Raw genomic sequence first — 21,579 nt, 5'->3', positions numbered from 1 at the left:
CAGTGTCAGCTCAGTGTCACACAGACATGCTAGTAAGCTGAAAGCCAGCACAGAAAATCTTCACCTCCTCCCTCCTCTGCTGGGCCCTCCATTACATCATGTTACAAGTCAGGGCCCAGCAGTGGAGGGGGCTAAAGCTATGTACACATGCTAGATGAGTTTCACTTGAGAGGAATGCTCAAATGGCTACCCAGTTCGCCTGGGCTATAAATGTCTTGTATATGTATATATATCACAAAAACCACAGAAAACTGACAAAATTCTGCAGCAGAACAACAACACTGGGATGTAATAAACGATGAGATCAAAAAGGTAAAAGTGTTTTTATTCTTTAACACCTCCAATCCAAAATACAGCTTCCAAAGCTTTGATCATTGGGTTTAGCTTACGAACATAAAGACAGTGCACACCGACGTGTTCCGCCATGACAAACCATGTCCTTATCAATAGGAGCTCTATTATGTGCTCAATTAATAAAATTATAGTAATCCTGGTAAAAATCAATCTGTAATACAATACTCTGATATAGTCTTTTACCACTTGTCATTTCACAGAAAGTTCTGAAATATTCTATCACATTGTGAGTTGTCCATTGACCGCATTGACATTCCTTATCCAATGGCCTAATGGCAAGGCCATAAATATGTTGATTGTAATAATGCCTTCCTTTGTACTGTAGAAATTTTTAGCGGGGTTAAGTAATCAGGATTTTATTGCTCTACAGGGCTGCCATCAGAAACTTCTGGGTTCCATACTAGGTATATCTCCTGGTCCCGTCTCTCCCATGTCTAAAAACTCAAACATTGCAATATTCCCAAGATTGCAAGATGAGTGTATTTATAAAAGTGGGATCAAGTAGGTAAGGTTATTTTTTTCCAGAATTTCTTTTTGAATAAGGGTTTTGAAGGGTTTAGTTGTACTTGAAATATTAGGAAGTTCCTGCAAATTATGGAACATTCTGGACTTATTCTTAAAATGAGTATTTCTTGTTGACCTGTCTCTTCACTAGGTAGAAGATATGTCAATCAAATACCTTGATGGATCCCTCCTATGTGAGCGCTCTGCATTTTGGGATGGTAGTGGGGAAAGGCAAGAATTCCAAATATTTTTCTGACATTATGGCAGCTGAAATGGGCATTGGGATAGGAGGGACAATAAAAGCTGTTCATGGTTTCCCTCCATTACTAGTTTCTTGTAACCCCATCTTTGCTTTAATGCAGAAATCGAAATCTAAAACAACTTTACTTTTGTTTTCCATTGTATACTATACTCATATATATATATATATCTTACCAAACTCATAAAGCTGTGAGTGAAGTCAAAGGACTCTATTCCCTTAATAAATCAACGTAAGAATTTACAACTGTTAACAGAAGAGGAAGGAAAGCCTGATAGAGAATGCCCAGTTGTTATTTTAAGAGAAAGGAACCTCTTGGAAGGGTGTAGGGGTCTCTAAATGGTGTCCAGCCCACTAGAGGGCAGCACTTTACTGCCTCATATCTCAGATAGACTAAATCATTAGTGTCCCCAGAGAGCAAACTAGAGTGAATGTTTAAGGAAACTGTAGGGCAGAGGTGTGTGAATGAGCAGTAATAAAATAGCAAAGAATGTCATAGACTGTATAGACAACAGTATTATATATCAGTGGCTGTACGCAAAGACAGGTGGGCTCGGTTCAAGAATAGGACAAGGGGCTTCCCTATGAGCGGGACAAAGGAGATTTGAGATGCTGTTATCAATTCTTTTTTCAGAGGGGCAAATGACTCTGTCTTTATTTCACGGAAGAAAAAACTCAATTACATCTTAAAAATAATTTAGTGGCAATAAAAAAAGTTTATGATTTTAATGATGTAATGGCACAGTAAAGCAATCAGAGGGTTAAGATGTCTTAAGATGAGCTGGGGTAGGAGGGCCTGAGTATTTGTGTCTCCTGCCACGTGATTGGCTGGTGGGGGTTTGCATGCCCTTACTGAGCTAGACATCAAATGACTGGGGCTCCCCCAGCATATTAATACCCCCCTTCAATGTCCATCACTTGCAGTCCAACCCCTACTTCATACTGAAGGCTCCGTCCACAAGGGACAGGTAAGAGAAAAGGGAGGCCAGGGAAATAAGTCACCCAGGGGCTTATGTTACAGCAAAATAATCTTCAGAGACAAATGTATACACTCTGTATATATATCAGGGGGAGACAGAATGACCCAAAAAACAGCTGACAAGTAGGCAACTGTCATTTGGCCTTCTGTGCAGAGCTTATACTGACCAAGCCTTGGCCATTCTGTAATACCGAGAATACAGTCCTATTATATTCCCTATCAGCATGCTCTCCTTACAACATCAGTTTCACAAGATTGTTATTTCCGGGTGAACAGCATGCAATGTAATATTACATTGCATAAGGGTAGATTTCATCTAAAAATTAGTGTCAGGAAGGAAGACCTAATTAACTACTGGAATAGCTACATAAACATTAATATGTTGCTATAAAAATAACTTAGGAATTGGAATTGGGTTTTCGGTATCATATCACCGGGTAGATTTGAATATATGATTGCTGGCACAGCCAATATAATCAAGCAGCAAAAGATGTGTGAATGGTGCCACTAAAATTCATCACTGGGTCTATAAGACTGTCAGGTGTTCAGGTGTAGCTGTAGGTGTATAAAACATTACAAAATTTATTCCTGTTGAAAATTTTTGTTGGGGGTTAAAGGCTCTATTTATAAAAGGGGGAATCGAACATTCCCTGGTGGGAATCTGTTACTGCTATTGAAACACATAGGCCTGTAAGATTCCAACAAGGGAATATTTGAGGGAATGTCTGATTTCCTGTTTTATAAATAGATCACTAAATGGTGCAATTGGCATAGTTTTCATAATTGTTAAAACATAGTGAAATCAGGAAAAATGTGTGAAAAATTCCAGGGTGTGGAATCAGAATCAATTAGTTGGCACAAATTTACTGACTCTGATTCTACAGCCGAAAATATAGCTTGGATAAAAACACAACACATAGAAACTAAGTGTATTTTAGCTTACATAAGGTCTATAAATCTTTGGAAACACTTGTCAAGTATTCTCAGGAAACCCGAGGCTTGGTAAACATGGAGAGACTTGGTATGACTTAGGGTATGGCCCATAAATCATGGCATTGTTGGGAGAGCTGTGTTGGAACTGTATGAGATCTGACATTTTGGAAAGTTTCACGCAATGGGCCGAGCTGAACAGATAGATGTAAGTAAGGATGGAGAGGTATGAAGTGGTCCTTATGGTGCTCCTTCTCAAGAAGTCATGTGGAAATGGCATATTACCGAATGCTGGTTGTACAGGTCTGAGGTTCTTCATACTAATCAGATCCCTATAAGTTAGACTTCCTGTATCTAAGATTAGATAAGAATGAATACCAATCGAAAAAACATAACTGCTTAGAGTTAAAGTGATTTATCAGGCATTAGCAACAATATAAGCTATTGGAGACAATTAAATATATTGTATTATGTACAGTGTTCTATGTCTTGTGGGAAGTGCTTATCATGGTTGAAAATTCTTGCTTTGTGTATTAGGCTTTGTGAATTAAACCTATTTATTGAAGGTTAGTAAATTATAAATCTAATAATAATTAGAGGAGAATGGTTAAATAACAAAGTCAGTGGGCATTAAAGTATTCAAAGTGAAGACATCTCTATTTTGCTAATTGTATAGACACCAAGCCCACACAATAAGTGTATTTGTTCTATGATCAGCTACTTCAATGTCTTTAATGTTACTGTAGCCATGTAGCCAAAGCTAGTGTTCTTGTGTCAGCATCTTAAATCATGTTGATCTACTGTATATCTACTGTACAGCTGGAAACCTCTGAACGACAAATTTCAGCATGCCAGCTATAGAGTATGCTGAGAATTTTATTGATGTAAGTTTTTTCTGTAGCTGTAAAAGGATTTCTTTAGTGTGCCAAAACTGGTAATATTTGGAGTTCAACAAATGTTTTTGCAGAAAGGCTGTTTGTGATACCATACCCTGTAATGTTCGGTAATATCTGGAAAAAGTACTAACCCTTAGAAATCAATGAATTGGTCAGAGCATAAACCTAAGCATAAACCTGTGCTGTGATTGGTTGATATTGATTTATTGCGCCTGTGCTGTGGCATTAAATAATTCTAAATGTATTTGCTATGGTGACTCTGGGTGGTTGCACAGAGCTGCTTAGCATTATAAGAGAGTACAGTATGTTCTTTATTTGGGGTATGAAATAAGACCTCCTTAAATATGTCTAGTGTGAGATCAAGCAGCAGGAGTATATAATCCTCACTATTTTCACCTGTGCCCTCTTTATGGGCTGGGGCTGGCAGTGAAGATTTGCTGGGCAGTCACAACTTGGACGAGGAGAGACAGCTGACGTTCCTTAAAGGTTCTTCAAGATATTTTGGGAAAGTCTTACAGTTTCTCATACTTCCCATGAGATCGAGTGACTTAAAAGAGGAGGCAGGTGTCAGAGTCTCTGACCCCCCAGTCGTGGTCTATTTAGGGGCCTGGATAAGATTGAAAAAGAAGAACAGCCAAGGATTCTGTTTAGGACTTCTGGAATTTTGTGGGCAGAAGTCAGGACCAAAGTTTTCTCCAGCACTTACTGGTACATTCTGGGTGGACTGGCTGCATCAACACAATCTCATTGCTTGTCTTCAATCACAGAAACAATAAATATACAGACGGTGATATACTTTGTGTTTTTTTTTGCAGGTATCACATAAACCGCCAACATGTCTAAAATGACAACTTCCCGTAGAACGCACCTGAAGGTAAGAAAAAAACGGTACAGCAAAGATTGCCTGTATCGCATAATAACAAAAATAGTAAAATTGTACATTTTTTTTTTTTTTTAAAGCAACATTCAATATAAATAATCTGAGATAGATATATTTTCTATATAAACGTTTTTGTGAGTGTATTTGTGGCTATGTGGATAAAAGTGTCTCTGTAAAAATTACCAAGTAAATCACTATCTTTTTGTGATGTCAGCAGACATAATTTGTTGCCTTATATATCTAGTATATTAAGAAGCGGTGTGAAGTTATAACCCCTAGCTAACAGTGTAAATGCAAGATTTAAGAATATGATTATAGCAAATGAGGCTAAAATAATATTTCATGGTATTGCGTATATTAGATATATTACCTTAGGGTCTACACAAGCAACGCAATGTCTTTTCTTCTGAACTTCTGATGAACCTTAGAAGTTCAAAGTGTTAGTATCGCCCAAACTTCACCTATTAGTTATGTATAGAGTAAGAAAATATTTATAATACACTGCCAAGGTTTAATGCAGTTTGCTTTTCCAGTTACTTTCTGTATTAGTCTGTAATATTTTAGTGTGTCTAGACATGGTGGCACATCTAAAATGTTATATTTGTCACCAGAACAACGCGTGAGTTCCAACGTTCTAAAGGGAAACCTGTTCCAGTGACGACTGTCTAAGGGCTCATTTACATTATTATATTGCAGTAATTCATGCTATGTGCATTGATATGCTGTGGTGCTGTTTATTTTGGCTATTCCAAACACGCAACCAATGCACCTTCACTACAAAGTGTTGTGGTGCCCTGCATTGTACAAAAATATTTACTCTCGGCTCTGGTATTGTAATGTCAGTTGCAATAATGCAATGCACCAAAGTGAACGGTTGTTAATGGATCCTAAAAGAGGCTGAAGTGAGACTGCCAATTAATTCCTGTTGTATCTACTGGACATAAAAAATAAAAGGTCTCCAGTGCAATACATAAAGCAAAAGACAAAACTGACCTTCTAATTTCTAATTCTTACCTGTGCTACAAAAGTTTTGTCATTACATACACTTTAATCTTCAGGTGACAATTTGATAAATTTGCCTTAACAAGATAAACATTGAGCAACTGTGATGTACTCCTATTTGTTATTGGAGCGATATCATGGATTTTTGTAGAATTTAGCCAAAAACACTTGGATCAAGGGTCACTTGTTTTATGTCTTTGATCAAGAAATAATCCACTAAAAATTGCAATATTTTGGCTTTATACATACACTTTAGGAAATGGTTTAAATGATTGCTAAGTGTGTTTGTACTTTGTCAGTTCCTTTTATTCTTTGCAGTGCTCAATAAATCAGCTTTTAGTGTCATTACTAGAAAAGGTGACTGTAAACTCGAGCCTTCAACGACCGAACATCCATCCACCAGTTGCTGTGCCATTACACTCTACTGGATGGGAAAAAAATCTCTGCTAATAAAATGTATCTTAACACATTTTACTGTCATTTTAAATAAAACACTAACACTGATTTTTTTTTTTTTTTTGGACAGAGCTTAATGCTCCAGGTGGCGAAATCTGCTCTAGAGAGTGAGGCTGCTGCCACTGCTGCTGAGAAGGAACGTTATTTGTCTGAGAACTGCCCACCTCTGAGCCTGCCACATTCCATGCAAGATCTGCAGGTACCAACATATATTCACCATCAGGAGCCAGCCAGGGTGACATGTTACACATATAGGCTTAATTAAGAAATCAACACAAGGGGCAATGGTAAACTGGAAGTGCTCTATAGCACCCATGAGACTACTTAAGTTTTATTATGAAAAGTGATTCTTAAAAATGATATTGGTCACTTTCCTTTTTGGGATGTAAACCTGACAGTAGTCTTCATTATCAGAACAGCGGAGGGAAGACTGTTTGCATTGTCAATCCAATTCTTCTGAGACAGAGAATGAGCCAGACATTGGTTTATATGGGCATATGACAGTCTAGGTCATTATTAAAATGATGCATTATTTTGTATCCAACAGTAATGTCCAACACAGTGGCTGTTTATTTAAGTTAGGGGTACCACTGTCTGGGTGAGAGAACAAGTTGGTACAATTACCTAAAAAGAAGGGCATTTACAACCTCTTTGTTGTTTGGTTCATGCAGACAGCCAATATTTCTCAGTGGACATAGCTATGTCTAACCTCCTGAAGGCTGAAGCTGTATATCCATCATATCTTTCTTTAGTGGTACTATAACAAATGTCTTGATCAGTTGAATAGTCCATGGTGAAAATGAAGCAGTCCTTGTCTGTCTCAGAATTTTATCTACAGGGTCCTATAATCTATCTATCTTATGTTTTTAAATCCTAGCTATTAGCAGACATCATATGATACCTTTATTTACCTTTGTTAATACCAAACCCATCTTCTTTGTGCCTTCCCAGAACTAATTTTACTGGTACAGTTACCATTTGCTTTTTTATATAAGAATTAAGAACAGACAACTAATGATGGCATTGACGGCCATGTTAGGGTATTATTTGGAAGAGTTTAACCAATAAGATAAGGTAGCTAGTTTCAGGGAAGTGTACAAAGTTTGGTTTCTTGCTAACAGTATCAGCAAACATACCTAATGGTAGCTCTTAGAACAGTAAGTTTCTGCTCATCGTTATATTTTTAGACACTTTACATAGTGAGAACAGATAAAATGTAGCCAATGTACCTTCTAGATAGAACAACATGTGGATCTAGATTCACAAATCCAGAACAATGTATTTAGTAGCGAAGCTACCAGATGAACAAAATTATTTATTATCTGTAACTTTTTTATCTTCACCAGGAACTTTGCAAGAAGTTACATGCCAAGGTTGATGTGGTTGATGAGGAGAGATATGACATGGAGATGAAAGTCCAGAAGAGCGCCAAGGAGGTAATTATTGACTTACATTTCTTTCTTTAGCTATAGTTTGTTCAAGAATCCCAGATGATGCCCTTAATTTCGAGTTTGACCTTATCAATAGACTGACCCAGAACTAATAGACCGAGTTTAAGAGCACTTCTGTTGAAGGCTCATTCTTTCTCCATATGCCTTGTTATTTGGGTCATATTGGGATCTTTAATCATTGTAGGGTGCTTCCACAACCTACTAAATATACAGGAATATGATCAGATTGTGCTGATTTTAATGAAACCACAGTGAAAAACTGGTTACAAGCAATCATATCTTAATTTTCCTGTGCAGGGGTACCATTGCTTAAAAAGAATCAGGGTCAAAATGTAGGAAAATGACACTTTTAGTTCAGGCAACCCTGGGAACAAAGCTAGTAGCTATATGAATTGGTCAGCTTTTCATTTAATTAGTTTTGAGGTTTCTGTGGCACTGTACAGAAATAGAGACCTAGGCAGGAACGGTTATAATATGGGAAGTAAGAGGATCAGGTAGACTTCGTGTTTACATGAATTGGGGAGGTGGACCATTTGCTAAAAAGCATTAAAGGTAAGGGCAGACAACAAGAGCCATATAGAATCCAAAATTTAACACCAGTGTCTTGAGAGAAGGAAGAACATTTTAGAAAATATTTAGTAAAGTGTACAAAAGTGTAAGAAAACAGCTTTACCCATCCTAACAAAATGATAACTGGATCCATCTTTAATTCCGTATGCAGCTGGAAGACTTAAACCAGAAAATCTTTGACCTGAGAGGTAAATTCAAGAGGCCACCACTGAGACGTGTGCGTATGTCTGCTGATGCTATGCTCCGCGCCCTGTTGGGTTCCAAACACAAGGTCAACATGGAACTCCGTGCCAACCTCAAGCAGGTCAAGAAAGAGGACACTGACAAGGTGAGACTTCTGCCAAACACTCTCCATTGCTTTAGTAAAAACAACAAATATCAGTAACCATCACAGTACAATAACATCAAGTTTTTGCTTTTTTTATTTTTTTAATGGTCCGTTGAGTATGGACGGGGCCAATATATTGGACCTAACTGTACACCCAGATAGTCAGGACATGACCATAAGTGGTGGTTAGGAGCAAATCTAATTCTTGTATATCTCTTTGTCCTCAGGAGAAGGATCTCCGTGATGTTGGTGACTGGCGTAAGAACATTGAAGAGAAATCCGGCATGGAAGGCAGAAAGAAGATGTTCGAGTCCGAGGCTTAAGCTGCTTTACCATGACCATAATTATCTTCAACCCCAAGCTGCCAAAGACACCCGCTTCACCATATCACAGCGTTTTCCTGGCAACCTGAGGGTTAACCCCTCTGCTGCTTGGCTTAAACATGTTTATGGCAGCCAAGGGGTTTTGACGTCTTACTTCTACCTTGTACGCTCCTCAATTTAAACCCCAAGAGAATGTCTTACAGTATGTTTTGGACTGCTGAGGGGGGCTGCAGAGTTCCCCTCTGTTTTAGCCACAGTCTGGTCTTGCAGGTGCTGTGTTATGTGGACGTGAGAACCATGTAAATAAAGCTTGTGACGTCCTTTATGGTTTGTGATACCTGATGCGTAGTTGACGTCACGTCATTTTTTTGGGGTCACTTTCTGGGTCTTCTTCATTCATTTTCGTCTGATGTCATATTTTGGTACTGGAACCACCACTGCCACTAGAAAAAAAGTGATTTTGAAAGTAGGAAAGTTCCAAAGGCTGTTTTTTAGAATTTTAGGAACAATCACAGGTTTTATAAAATGCACCCAGTGTCTTTATTGATGCCCTACTCTATTCACATTGTTACATCACATGGTACATCTTAAAAATCTGTGTAAGGCAGTCCCCCGGCATCATTCATCAGTCCGCTGTGGTGAATCGATGAATGACTGTTAAGAAATGACCCATGTCGGTAGTAAAATGTACAAACAATTACAAGTGATACAACCAAGTTGTAACTTTTCCTATGGATTTATCTTATTTCTGTCTCTGCTGATTCTATCATATAGTCTAGGTATTGTAAAAAAAAAAATGTAAAAGGAGAAACTGACCTCCTTTTAAAATTGTTAGTTGACTAGCTTTCGTGGTAATGCTAATCCTCTGTGTATGAGTCTCTAACCAAGAACGAGTATCTAGCAAGTGAAATTAGATCTTCAGAACATTGGCCCCATGGTATTAAAGATAAATATGGAACCAGTCATTGCTGATCTTCCACTGATAATAGTTGTTTCCTGGCTAAATCACTAACCTGGAATAACTATAAATCAGGAATGTTGGAGGGAAGTCAGAAGAAAGTGTTGCAGTAAGAGGGTTAGCATGGCAGCCAGGCAATGATCATCTTCAGATAAAAATGTATATTCCTCTTGTAAACAATTTCTAGGTTTAATACCAAAAGGAGACAGATCAGCAATAGCAATTCAGTGTATTTTAGGACAGGTTTCCTTATAATACCTTGCATATAGTCCCTGCATTGTGCTCTGAAGACCACATGGCAAAATCCAATGCAAGGTGAGTTTTGACATTGGTCAATTTTTTACCAAAATATGTCTCCAGACCTTTTCCAGAGTAAAAAATGTGAAGTAATGTTTCTCAAAAAGGGTTCCTGCAGAGGTTGCTAGGGGTTCCTTGAGCAATTTCTGCATCTCAGGTCAGTTACCACTGACCTCAATTATCTTTTTTTGCTATCCGTAAGGGTGACATTCCTCCCATTGGCCAGCAATATAAGAAGCACCCTTCCCATTGACCACCATACTACACATGTACTGTGAGCTGTGGAAATAGAAATTGAAGACCTGAAAGTAATTTTAAAGGTTCCCCCATGGCCAAAAAGTTTGTGAAGGGCTTATCTAGAGTCTCTAAACATACACCATGCTTTATAAATCAATATTTATATTTGTTTCATATTCATTTTAAACAGTCTTCCTAAGTAGAAAAAAACATTTTGACTTTTAAATTTGTCTTTATTTTGCCTCAAAGTGATTAGAAACAGGATATATCACCTTTTACAAACACTTTTGCACACACACTGGTAATACACTGCATACATAGCTAGCGGTTCTTTCTAATCTTTCTCCTTCTGTAAATCTATAGTGTCGGGATTATAAACAGTTGATTATTGGAAGGTGAAAATGTAACTGATTAAACCTCCCCTTGAGGAAGTAAGTTGCTCTCATATAAAAACAGACAACCACAAGTTAAGAGAAAAAGTTTTATACTGTGAGAACCTTTTTATGTGTGTGGGCGAGAGGTGAGTGTGAAAAAAGGTGCAAAAAAAAAAAAAAACTTACATCATTACACATACGTCCATATCATATCATGGCAGTAGGGTTGATCTACTAAAGTAGCTTAGACTGTACACCTGAATTATACCTTGCAGGGTGATTATTCACTTAGCAATATAAACAGCTTTACTAAAGCAAACATGATATTTGAGCAGGTAACATATCAGAACAAAAGTATAGTTATAGTCCACGGTTGTGTAAAGTTATATATATATTGTGGGATTAGCTTCAAAATGTACTTGCTGAAGAGAGTATTTCAGATGGGAGAATTTTTGGGGAGATTTGGGAGACTTTCCCAGCTCACAGACTGCACCTGTCATACTGAGCTACCTGGCTTCAAGCTCCAACTTCCCCCCGATTGAAAAGTCTGCTTCCTTTTTATTAATATTGGCTAGGTGTTCCAGGTCCATTCTCAAATTCTGGCCTGAAAAAGGTATGGATTGCCTGGCCCACCCATTCCTTCCAGGACACTCCAGGCCAGGGGTTCTCGCACACACAATTACCAATAGTCTTACCCAAGTCCTCTAATCCCTTTTTTTCAGGGAAGATTGAGGTTTATGATGCTAAATATCTCTTGACTTTGGCATCATAGGTTCCTGTTTACTTCAATATTACTACACAGTATTTATCTAGCGCCATCATATTACGCAGTGCTGTACAAAGTCCATAGTCATATCATTAGCCGTCCCTCAAAGGGGCTCACAATCTAATGTCCCTACCTCAGTTATATGTCATTAAAACGGCCAGTTTTTAAGAGGGAGCCAATTAACCTAACCACATGTGTTTGAAATTTGGGAGGAAACCGGAATACCCAGAGGAAACCGACACAAACATGGGGAGAACATGCAGATAGTGTCCTGGGACCTGAGACCTAGCACTGCAAAGAGCTCTAACCTCTGAGCCACCATGATATATGATCAACAAGGTTCAACAAGGGCTAAAAACATTCTTCAGGGATTGTGGACCAAATTGACATGACAGAATCAGGCAGTCACTGTAGATTTGATGATGCACATCCATGCTGACAATCTCTCGTTCCACCACAACAATGCTCTATTGGATTTGGATCTGGTAACTATGGGGCCATTTTAGTACAGTGAACTAATTGGTATGTTCTGGAAAACAGTTTAAGATGATTTTAGCTTTGTGACATGCCTCATTATCCTTGTAGTCATAGCCAGCATATTGTAGGTACACTTAGGTCTTAAAGGGGTGGATATGGTCAGTAACAATACTAAAGGTGGCTGTGGCACATTATGGTCAGTAACAATACTAAAGGTGGCTGTGGCACATTATTAAAGTTTATACTAAGAGACCTGAAATGTGCCAAGAATATATCTCCCAAATGATTATACTACCACCACCACTAAAAAGGAAACCATTGGATCCATGTTTTTTATGTTGGCGGTGGTAAACTCTGATAATATCATCTGAATGTTGCAGCAGAAATGGAGATTCATCACCCAAATCTTGATGGCAATGGTTTTCTTATCTCTTCTTGCCTAAATATGGTGAGCCCATGAGAATTGTAGCCTTAGATGCCTTTTCTTAGCTGACAGAAATGGCACCTGGCATGGTCCCCTGCTGCTGTAGCCCATCTGCTTGAAGGTTTGACATGTTGAGTGTTCATAGAAGCTCTTCTGCAGTTATTGTCACCTTTCTTTTTGTTCAAACCAGTCTAGCCATTTTTCTCTGATCTCTGACATAAATAATTAATTTTCATTCAGGGAACTGCCATACTCTGGATACTTTCCTTAGTTTGAGCTATTCTCTGTAACCCTTAGAAATGGCTGTGCAATAAAATCCCGGCAGATTAGCAATTTCTGAATTACTCAGACCAGCCCACCTGGCACCAATAATCATACCACTTCCAAAGTTACTGAAATCACTTTTATTCTCTATTCCCAGTTTGAAATTTAGCAATTTGTCTTGTCCACATGCCGAATGTCCACCTGCCCAAATGCAATGTTGCTGATATGTGGTTGGCTGATTAGATATTTGCAATAACAACCAATTAAGCAGATAAAATGAAATGGCCAGGAGTGTGTGTATATAAAATAAAATACTTTACAACAAGACTGCAATTTGACAATAAACATATAGGCAAACACCAGGCCTTCTGAAACATGTGCTTGAAACAACAAATCAAAAGGTGCATGGCTAAATAACTATAGACTGGTCCCAACCAGATACAGAATTTCCAGTAAAGTACTTTTTTTTACATATAACCATAAAACCATGAAAGCCATGCACTTTTACAGCAATTTTCAAAATTGTTGAAATCCTGCTTTGGGCAAGATTTACATTTTTTTCCATTTACTTTGATGCGGTCCACTGGCTGAAGGTTCTTCTAGAGATTATTAATCTTTGAGTGAACATTTTGGTGAGGCAGTGGTGTAGACCAATAAGCCCTGATGTGGAGTTCAAACCCAGACTTCCCCTCCCTTTCTGGTGCAATTAGGATCTATAGGCCCCAGTGGTAATTGTTGATAAAGCCTCTAGTTTTTAGGACAAGTGTCTTTTCATCAGGAACCCCTAATCACATCAGTGCTTCTTCACATCAAAGTACCCATTTTACAGCTGAATGTCCCCCTTACATCAGATATCCCCCTTTACATAGGACTCCTCTCTTTACACTTCCTTCCTTTCAGATCTGGACCCCCTTTACATCACAGCCCTTCCGTCTTTTAAATTATTGTCTCACCCTTGAAATCTCGACCTCCTATCCCATCTGGACCATTCTTCATTTCACATCAGTGTCCCTCTTTAGGTAATTTTTCCCACTTTAAATTACAGCTTCATCTTTAATGTCACAACCCACCCCCCCCCCCAAATTTTACATTAGAGTTGCCCTTTATGCCAGAGTTCCTTTTGCATCAGAATCCTATATTTATATCAGGAGCCCTCCAGGACTCCATCATGGCTTGACACATGTTGAGTGTTTAGAGAAGTTCTTCTGCGGTTATTGTCACCTTTCTTTTAGTCTAGCCATTTTTCTCTGATCTCTGACATAAATAATTAATTTTTATTCAGGGAACTGCCATACTCTGGATAATTTCCTTGGTTTGAGCTATTTTCTGTAACCGCTAGAAATGACTAGATTAGCAGTTTCTGAATTACTCAGACCAGCCCACCTGGCACCAACAATCATACCACTTCCAAAGTTACTGAAATCACTTTTATTCTCAATTCCTAGTTTGAAATTTAGCAATTTGTCTTGTCCACATGTCGAAAGTCCACCTGCCCAAATGCAATGTTGCTGATATGTGGTTGGCTGATTAGATATTTGTATTAACAACCAATTAAGCAGATGTAATGAAATGGCCAGGAGTGTGTATATAAAATAAAATACTTCACAGCAAGACTGCAATTTGACATTAAACATATAGGCAAATACCAGGCCTTCTGAAACATGTGCTTGAAACAACAAATCATTGTTTGCCATTTTACATTAGAGTTGCCCTTTATGCCAGAGTTCCCTTTGACTCAGAATCCTATATTTATATCAGGAGCCCCCCAGGACTCCATCATAGACCCTTAAGCTACGTACACACTTGCAATGATTATCAGTGGAAACGAATGATCGATCATCCGATAATCAAATAACAAAAAAAGTGCACCACGACTGGCCAACGACCCTGATGAACAAGGAATGTCGCTGGTAACAAACTACCGTCCCAGCGGATCAGTATCTTCGTTCGCTATCTATTGTGTGTGCGGTTGTTCAGTGATTGTGGATGTTTCTGCAGTACACTTTCTTCTGCACATGTCACTTCCTGCATCGGTCAAACGATCGTATCTAGCGTGTGTACATTATCGGTGGATTATATTTGAACAATCATATTGTTACAGCATGCACAGAATTGTCCACAATACAATAGTTCAAAATAATCATGCATAATCGTTGAACGTTCGTTCTCTAACGACAATTACTTCATAATCATATGTATCCTTAGCAGCTCACTGTTGTAGATAGAGCTGGCCAGAGGGGATCTACCACTTTCTTCTTTTACTGGACCCTGACAGACAACATCATCTAATGCAGAGCCAGGAAGATGAAGCCAATGGTAGAGGATCTCCTCTGCTGGCTTAGTGTACAATGGCAATGGCCAGACAGTGCAGACGAGGAGCCCCTAAAGGCCCTCTGGAGTACCAATCTAAGACCTCTGCAACTCTGTAACTCCAGGGCTGGAAGAATAATGTTCTCCAACATAAAAGATGTATTCCTTCATCAATGAATGCCGCAACAGATATATTTCAAACAATTTCCTCCAACTAGACAGTCATAGCCTCATTCTTTAATCACATGACAGTGTCACACAGTTAACTTAGCAGCTACAAGCTCACAAGTGTTTTTTTTCCTGGAAAAAAATAGGAACTGCACTTAAAAAGAACATTATATCATTACAAATACAGCAGTTCTGTTTGTTTGCTGAGCAATCCACTTTTAGTAGCATTAGGAGATAGTAACAAAATCAGCACTTTCAGCAGCTACTACCCACTATTTAATGTTGTGAATAAAATTATATCACACCAGTGACATGTAAGCTACAGTTGCACCTGTGTTTTTCAGGCAGTACAGTGGTAGCATGTAAATTTCCGCAAACTTCCAATGGTCCCGCAAAATTTCGGTTAATTAACCTCTAGTTCCCCGGGGATCGCACACTCTTCTCAATGAATGCAGCCACAGCTGCAATCATTGAGAAGATGCGTGGCAAAGGAGAACCTCCTGACATTGTATTATAATTATCTCTTACAAATGATACATTTGTTAGAGATACAAATATATCATTTGTAAGAGATACTTATATTACAATGTCAGGAGGTTCTCCTGTGTTGGGCAAGTTCTCAATGATTCCAGCTGTGGCTGCATTCATTGAGAAGAGTGTGCGATCCCCATGGAACTAGAGTGTGCCCGGGTATCTAGTGCACGGGTATCGCAGAGGAATTCCAGGGCTGCATGATGCAGGCCTGGAAATCCTTCTGTTAGGCGAAAGCTCGACCTCTCGGCGAAACAGAAGGCCGTTCTCGCTTACATTTTCGGTAAGCGAGAAAGGCCCGATTCGCCGATAGATCGAACCTAATATTCCCGCTCGCTCATCCCTAGTAGCGTGGCAAGTTTTTTAGTTGTTTCAGATTCTTGAGCCCTAAGTGTATGTGTCAGTTGTATGTATGTGTGTATGTATGTGTATGTTATAAAGCAAACCAAAAAACGGAATAAAAGAATGATGCATTTGTACCAAATATTAGATTTGGTTGCCTTGACTGTATAATAGAGAGTGTAAGAAAAAAATAAACAGTACTCTATCATTATTTGGGCTCAATTCCTTCATTCAAAAACAGCCAAATTGGTTTATTTTCTCCTGGAACTCCTGGAAATTTTAATCTATCAGCAATGCAACGCAATCATTTAAAATATTTTTTAATGGCCTATCTCTTTTTCTTACATATACCTATATATGTCTCATGATGTCTACCTTACATCTAGTATGTTTTTATCTACAAGTTTTTGCTGCAAACCAAATGTTACCCTTGTGGTCACTAGGCCCAGATGTAAATCACATATTAATATGGTACCTAATCTATTGAAAATCATCTGGAAATGACCAGATGAATCAGAGCTTCATCTCTAGCTGGTTTAGTCACCACTTGGCTTCCAAAGTCCTTATAAAGCCGGGGAACCATCTAGTACTATTTTGTTAACAACTACCGCGTTGATGCCCAGGGTTCTGTTGCTGCTCTGGTCTGACCTATTGCTTGTTTTCTGCCACCATCCCTAGCTTGTTCTGGACCACACCTGTGTCTGTTAATTTGTTTCCCATTGCCAAGCTGTTGGTGTCCGCTGCCTATCAGGTCTGTGCCTCCCATCTTGTAATTTATGGCCATGCTTTTGCTGACCTCCGCTTGTTCTGAGCACACGCCAGCCTGCTACTTGTGCACCATGCTTAATAAACGCCCGCTCCTTTACCTGCTTTGCATTCTACCTGCCACCGCAGGTATGTGCAGGTACTTTTTCTTTCTACTCCATTTCTAGTACAGGTAGTCCCTGGTTAAAGAACATCCGACATACAGACGCCTCCTAGATATGAACCTGCTTGCTCCTGTTCAGAACAGAAGCTTGAAGTGGGGAGGGGGGCGGTTTGCATGACTTGCAGACCAAATCTTTTGCTTTGAGGTTGTGGGTGATCTTAAGGATTGAGCTCTTTCTGCAGCCTCTTGTAACTCTTTAATGACCAAAACAAACACTGCAGTTGTTTATTTTTGCATATCAAAACACAGCTTGTTCCAGAAGTCTAGTCTTTGTTTAACTCACAGTGAGGGTTTTATACAGTAGCTGACACCATGCTGCCTAATAATATGTTGAGACAAACATCTGTCCTAATTGCATTAAAAAAAATAATGTACCTGTTCCGACTTACATACAAATTCAATTTAAGAACAATCCTACAGTCCCTCCCCCTCTCTCCAACCCATTCCAACAAGAAATACTATAGTTTCATTTTGCCTCCCTGTTACAGGAGTCCACCCTTGGTAATCTTCAGTATCAAACAGTGTCACAATTTACCTAAAAATTGTTACTTCTCAGCTACTCCACATGAGTGGTTAGACCTGACATTTCTGACCTGACAAACCCTGTAACACACATGGCCCATAACTGGATGCTTTGATCTATTACAGCAACAAGGCATTGGCTGCAAGTAGCCCAGATTCTAATCCCATGGCATTTATTCCATAAAGATGTTGAATTCCCAACCTAATTTACAGATAGTACATAGAGAGGGGAACTACAAAGCAGTCTAGGAGGTACAGTTAAAAAAATACGGAACTGCAACCATGTAAAATTTGCATATTATTGTTAGTAATTTAGAGACTGTTTTTTGTGCCAATAACACACTATACACACTCAGCACAAAATTCTGTTGTTGTCTCTGCTACCATTCACTCCCTGGGGAAGCAGACAGGTGTCGCGTATCCTCCTGGGTTTCCAGACTGTTTGTATTTGTCAGTGCATGGAGCATCAGCATGTCACGTTGCAATGGTGGTTGGTAATGCACCAGTCTTAGATTGTTATTATATTAATAGTGGTAGGGTTGTTTTCTGTGTCTTATTCGACACATCACTTCCTGCCCTACAGGAAGTCAGGGAAAAATCCTAATACCACAGCACAGCTAGCAATAAAAATCTGATATAATTTTTACTCTATCCAAAATTTAAAAAAATGGATTTGGGCTTTAGGATGATTAAACAATACGTTAATACTAAGTTTTATGAAGGTATATTAGGTCACTTAAATTAGTTTAGGAGTCCCTTAATGGTGGGGGCACAATGGCCTATGAAGCGTTGGGTCCCAAGTTCAAATCTCAGCCAGGGCATTATCTGCACAGAGTTTATGTGTTCTCCCAATGTTTGTAAGGGTTTCCTCCCACATTCCAAAAATATGCAATTTGGTTATCCCTTGCAAAATTGTCCTTAGATTGTGGTAATGACATATGACTATGATAGGGACATAAACTGTGAGCCCCTCTGAGAGACAGGGATATGACTATGGACTCTGCATAATACTCTGGTACTATATAAATACACAAGTAACAATAAACTCACTTTAAACCTAAATTGTTGTCAATTTCTTCAAATATTCTAAGATATATGAATATATATATATATATATATATACAGTATATATATACAGTATATATTGCCAAGCTAATGTCTCCTATTTCTTATTTAGAATATCAATAAGAGGTCTAATTCCAACAAAAATATCACCAGTTGTGTAGAATGACCCTTTAACTTGTGACTGTTGTACAGCTGATGTTGTGAATCAGGAATTATGGCAGGGGGATGTCATTCTTGGAGTATCTAAAAATATGTGTCCAGGGGCTGACTCAACTCACTGAGCTCCATCTCTATCTACAATAGTACTTTTTGGGTACCTAATATAAACACTGCAATTTTCTCTCAGGGCTCTACTTGTCTTATATTTAACATGTTTAGGGGAATGTCATATTCACGATTTCATAAATAGAGCCCCTTATGTTATTTTTAATCAGCATTACAATCGACATTATGATCAGTTGTGATCAGCTACAAATATTCAATTTGCAATCCACTTGCTGGATATCAATTGTACCACAAAAAATGGTTAAGATGCCCATATAATGGTTAAACGATCAACAACAAAAAAATCCTGCTTTGCTGCATACATTTTTTAAATTGCATTCTGCCCAACGGATGCCCAGGTACGATTGAGCATGGAATTGTTTTGATTGCTTTCTGATAGATTTGGCATTTTCATCTAGCCCAGTTGTTCTCAGCCAAAGTTCCTGCAGAGGTTACTGGGGGTATATTTGGGTTTGGTTAATTGACCTCCCCTTTTGAGACCAATTCCATTTAGCAGAACCAGTAGCATGGCACCAAACCTTTTTTTTAGCCATCTGCATGAGGTGCAATCTTTCCAGTGACCACCAATGAAAGGTATATTTTTCCATTGACCTCCTATGGTTTTAGCAGGGGTGCCCCCAAACCCGTTTCTCAGGGGTAGAAACGATAAAAAAAGGCTGCACTAATTGAATGAAAATATTGTGTATGGCCAGTTAAAGGCAAGTCAATAAAAAGAAAATAAAAGGAAAAACTCAAATCATGCAGAGCAAAGCCAAAACCAACCTACTCACATATTTCACTGTCCTGACTACTGTAAACTAAACCTTACCTCATGTGTGATCCGTACATTGTACATTGTTTTTGCTCTACTAATATATAAGCAATTTTTAGTATTAAACAGGATTTTTTATTGCGCCAACATATAACGCAGCGCTGTACAATAAATAGAGGTTGCAAATGACAGACGAATACAGACAGTGACACAGGAGGAGAGGACCCTTCCCTGAAGAGCTTACAATCTAGGAGATAGGATTCCTGTTCTTTTTATACTGAAATCTCTAACAGTTGTAAGTGCAAGGACTGGTAATGTAGACAGTAGAAATGCTTTTCCTGACAGCCTTGCAACATATGTTAGAATAATTATCTGGATTGCTCTTGTTTTGTGTGCCACATAATGCTAGACACTGCTGACCAGCGATGTTTTGTGAAACCATATACCGCTCTGAGACCAAGGGTGGGGGTGTAAGCTCTACACTCAAGTCCAGCCAACTCATATTTTTATCTGCAGTTACAAATATGAGATTAAAAGGCAGGAACTAGAGGGGAAATGCAAAGGAAGCAGAGGTGAAGTTGTGCGACTCATCACTGCTTTGCGGTCAGCAGCAACAGTACAAAAAGCATTATGTACAAAGGTCTCTGCAAGCACAGAAAGAGAAATGTTTAATGCACTGTGCAAAAACAGCACCATGTGAGAGAACTGCAAGACTTAGCAGTGTATAGAGCTTTAAGATATGCTACTCTGAACTTCAACATGGTTTGTTAGATTAACTATTTGTTACAGCTGATGGCTTAATATGCCTGTATATGGGGAATATTTTACATGCCAACATATTTATATTTTTTGTTTTACCTGTACCAAGATTCTTTAAAACTAGAAAGCACAACTAAGTTGGTGACCAACCACAGTGGAAGCAATACAGCAAGGCCACAGTCTACAAGACTCATTCCTCTGCTATCTCCTCCTACTCCTATATACAAAAATGTTTTTTGTTCTTCCACCTGGTTATCATATCAAGGACTGCCACATCCCTTTAAAAATTGCAATTAATTTCAATATAGAAACCAACAAACAAGCACTTTTCAGGCAGTAATAAATAGCATCATACATAAATTCAGTTTACATTTTTTTATTAAAACATCACATTTTAAAACACCAACGTGTATTCTCTCTATTTATTAGGAATAATACCATAAAAACATAACCAGTCGTAAGGTATATATCTCCAAATATATGGGGAACTTTAGTTGATATGATGTTCTCCCACCCTTAGTGTGTATGACTTCAGATAAATGGGGAACTCCAGCTGATAAATTGTTCAGATCAGTACTTTTATTTTTATTATACGTAGTGTGGTGTTTTTTTAATGTAAAAACCATTTAAAAGCAGATTACATTGTGATCTGCTTTTAAATTTTCCCGCCCGGCCACACCCCCCGAATACATCACAACTCGCATCACCAGGAAGATGTCACATCTTCCGGGTGATGCCAGTGGCAATGTTCCTCCCTGGCTCACCCCCTCCATCCACCAATGCTGCTGCTGCTCGCATCTCCAGGGAGATGCAAAGAACAATGCAGGACTTCTGCATTGTGCATCACATCTTCCTGGTGATGCGAGAAGCAATAGTAAATTCGGGGGGTGGTGCCAGCAGTGATTTCCCGCTGGCACAACCCCCAGAATTTACTATTGCTGCTTGCATCTGCAGTTAGATGTGATGCACAATGCAGAAGTCCTGCATTCTGCTTCGCATCTAACTGCTGATGCGAGCAGCGCTGTGTCCGGGACCCCAGGTGGTATTAAAAAAACAGATTACTCTGTGATCTGCTTTTAAATTTCCTGCCCGGCCATGCTCCCTAATTCAGAAACATCCCGGCATCAGAGCGGGATCATTGGATCACCGCTGGATTGCGGTGCGCAGGTAAGGGAGCTTGTTTTTTTAC

At 38.8% G+C, this 21,579-nt stretch overlaps 2 protein-coding genes across 3 annotated transcripts in view; both read left to right on the top strand.

The window, feature by feature from the left end:
• The window catches only part of MRPL23 (mitochondrial ribosomal protein L23), a 706,510-nt gene that overhangs the window by 561,179 nt on the left and 123,752 nt on the right, over positions 1–21,579 (top strand). The window lies entirely within an intron of this gene.
• On the top strand, positions 1,965–9,274 carry TNNI2 (troponin I2, fast skeletal type). 2 transcript variants are annotated; one of them, XM_072421737.1, is made up of 6 exons: positions 1,965–2,085; positions 4,738–4,796; positions 6,331–6,459; positions 7,607–7,696; positions 8,433–8,609; positions 8,837–9,274. In XM_072421737.1, exons 2-6 carry the CDS (start codon positions 4,758–4,760, stop codon positions 8,930–8,932), a joined length of 531 nt encoding a protein of 176 aa, XP_072277838.1. In that variant the 5' UTR covers positions 1,965–2,085; positions 4,738–4,757; the 3' UTR covers positions 8,933–9,274. The 2 variants fall into 2 exon arrangements, with proteins under 2 accessions (XP_072277838.1, XP_072277840.1); XM_072421739.1 differs by lacking the exon at positions 1,965–2,085 and adding an exon at positions 4,555–4,630.

The sequence above is a fragment of the Pyxicephalus adspersus genome, chromosome 9 (genome assembly GCF_032062135.1).
Source record: "Pyxicephalus adspersus chromosome 9, UCB_Pads_2.0, whole genome shotgun sequence".
Lineage (NCBI taxonomy): Eukaryota > Metazoa > Chordata > Amphibia > Anura > Pyxicephalidae > Pyxicephalus > Pyxicephalus adspersus.
This window is presented reverse-complemented; position numbering and strand designations above follow the sequence as displayed.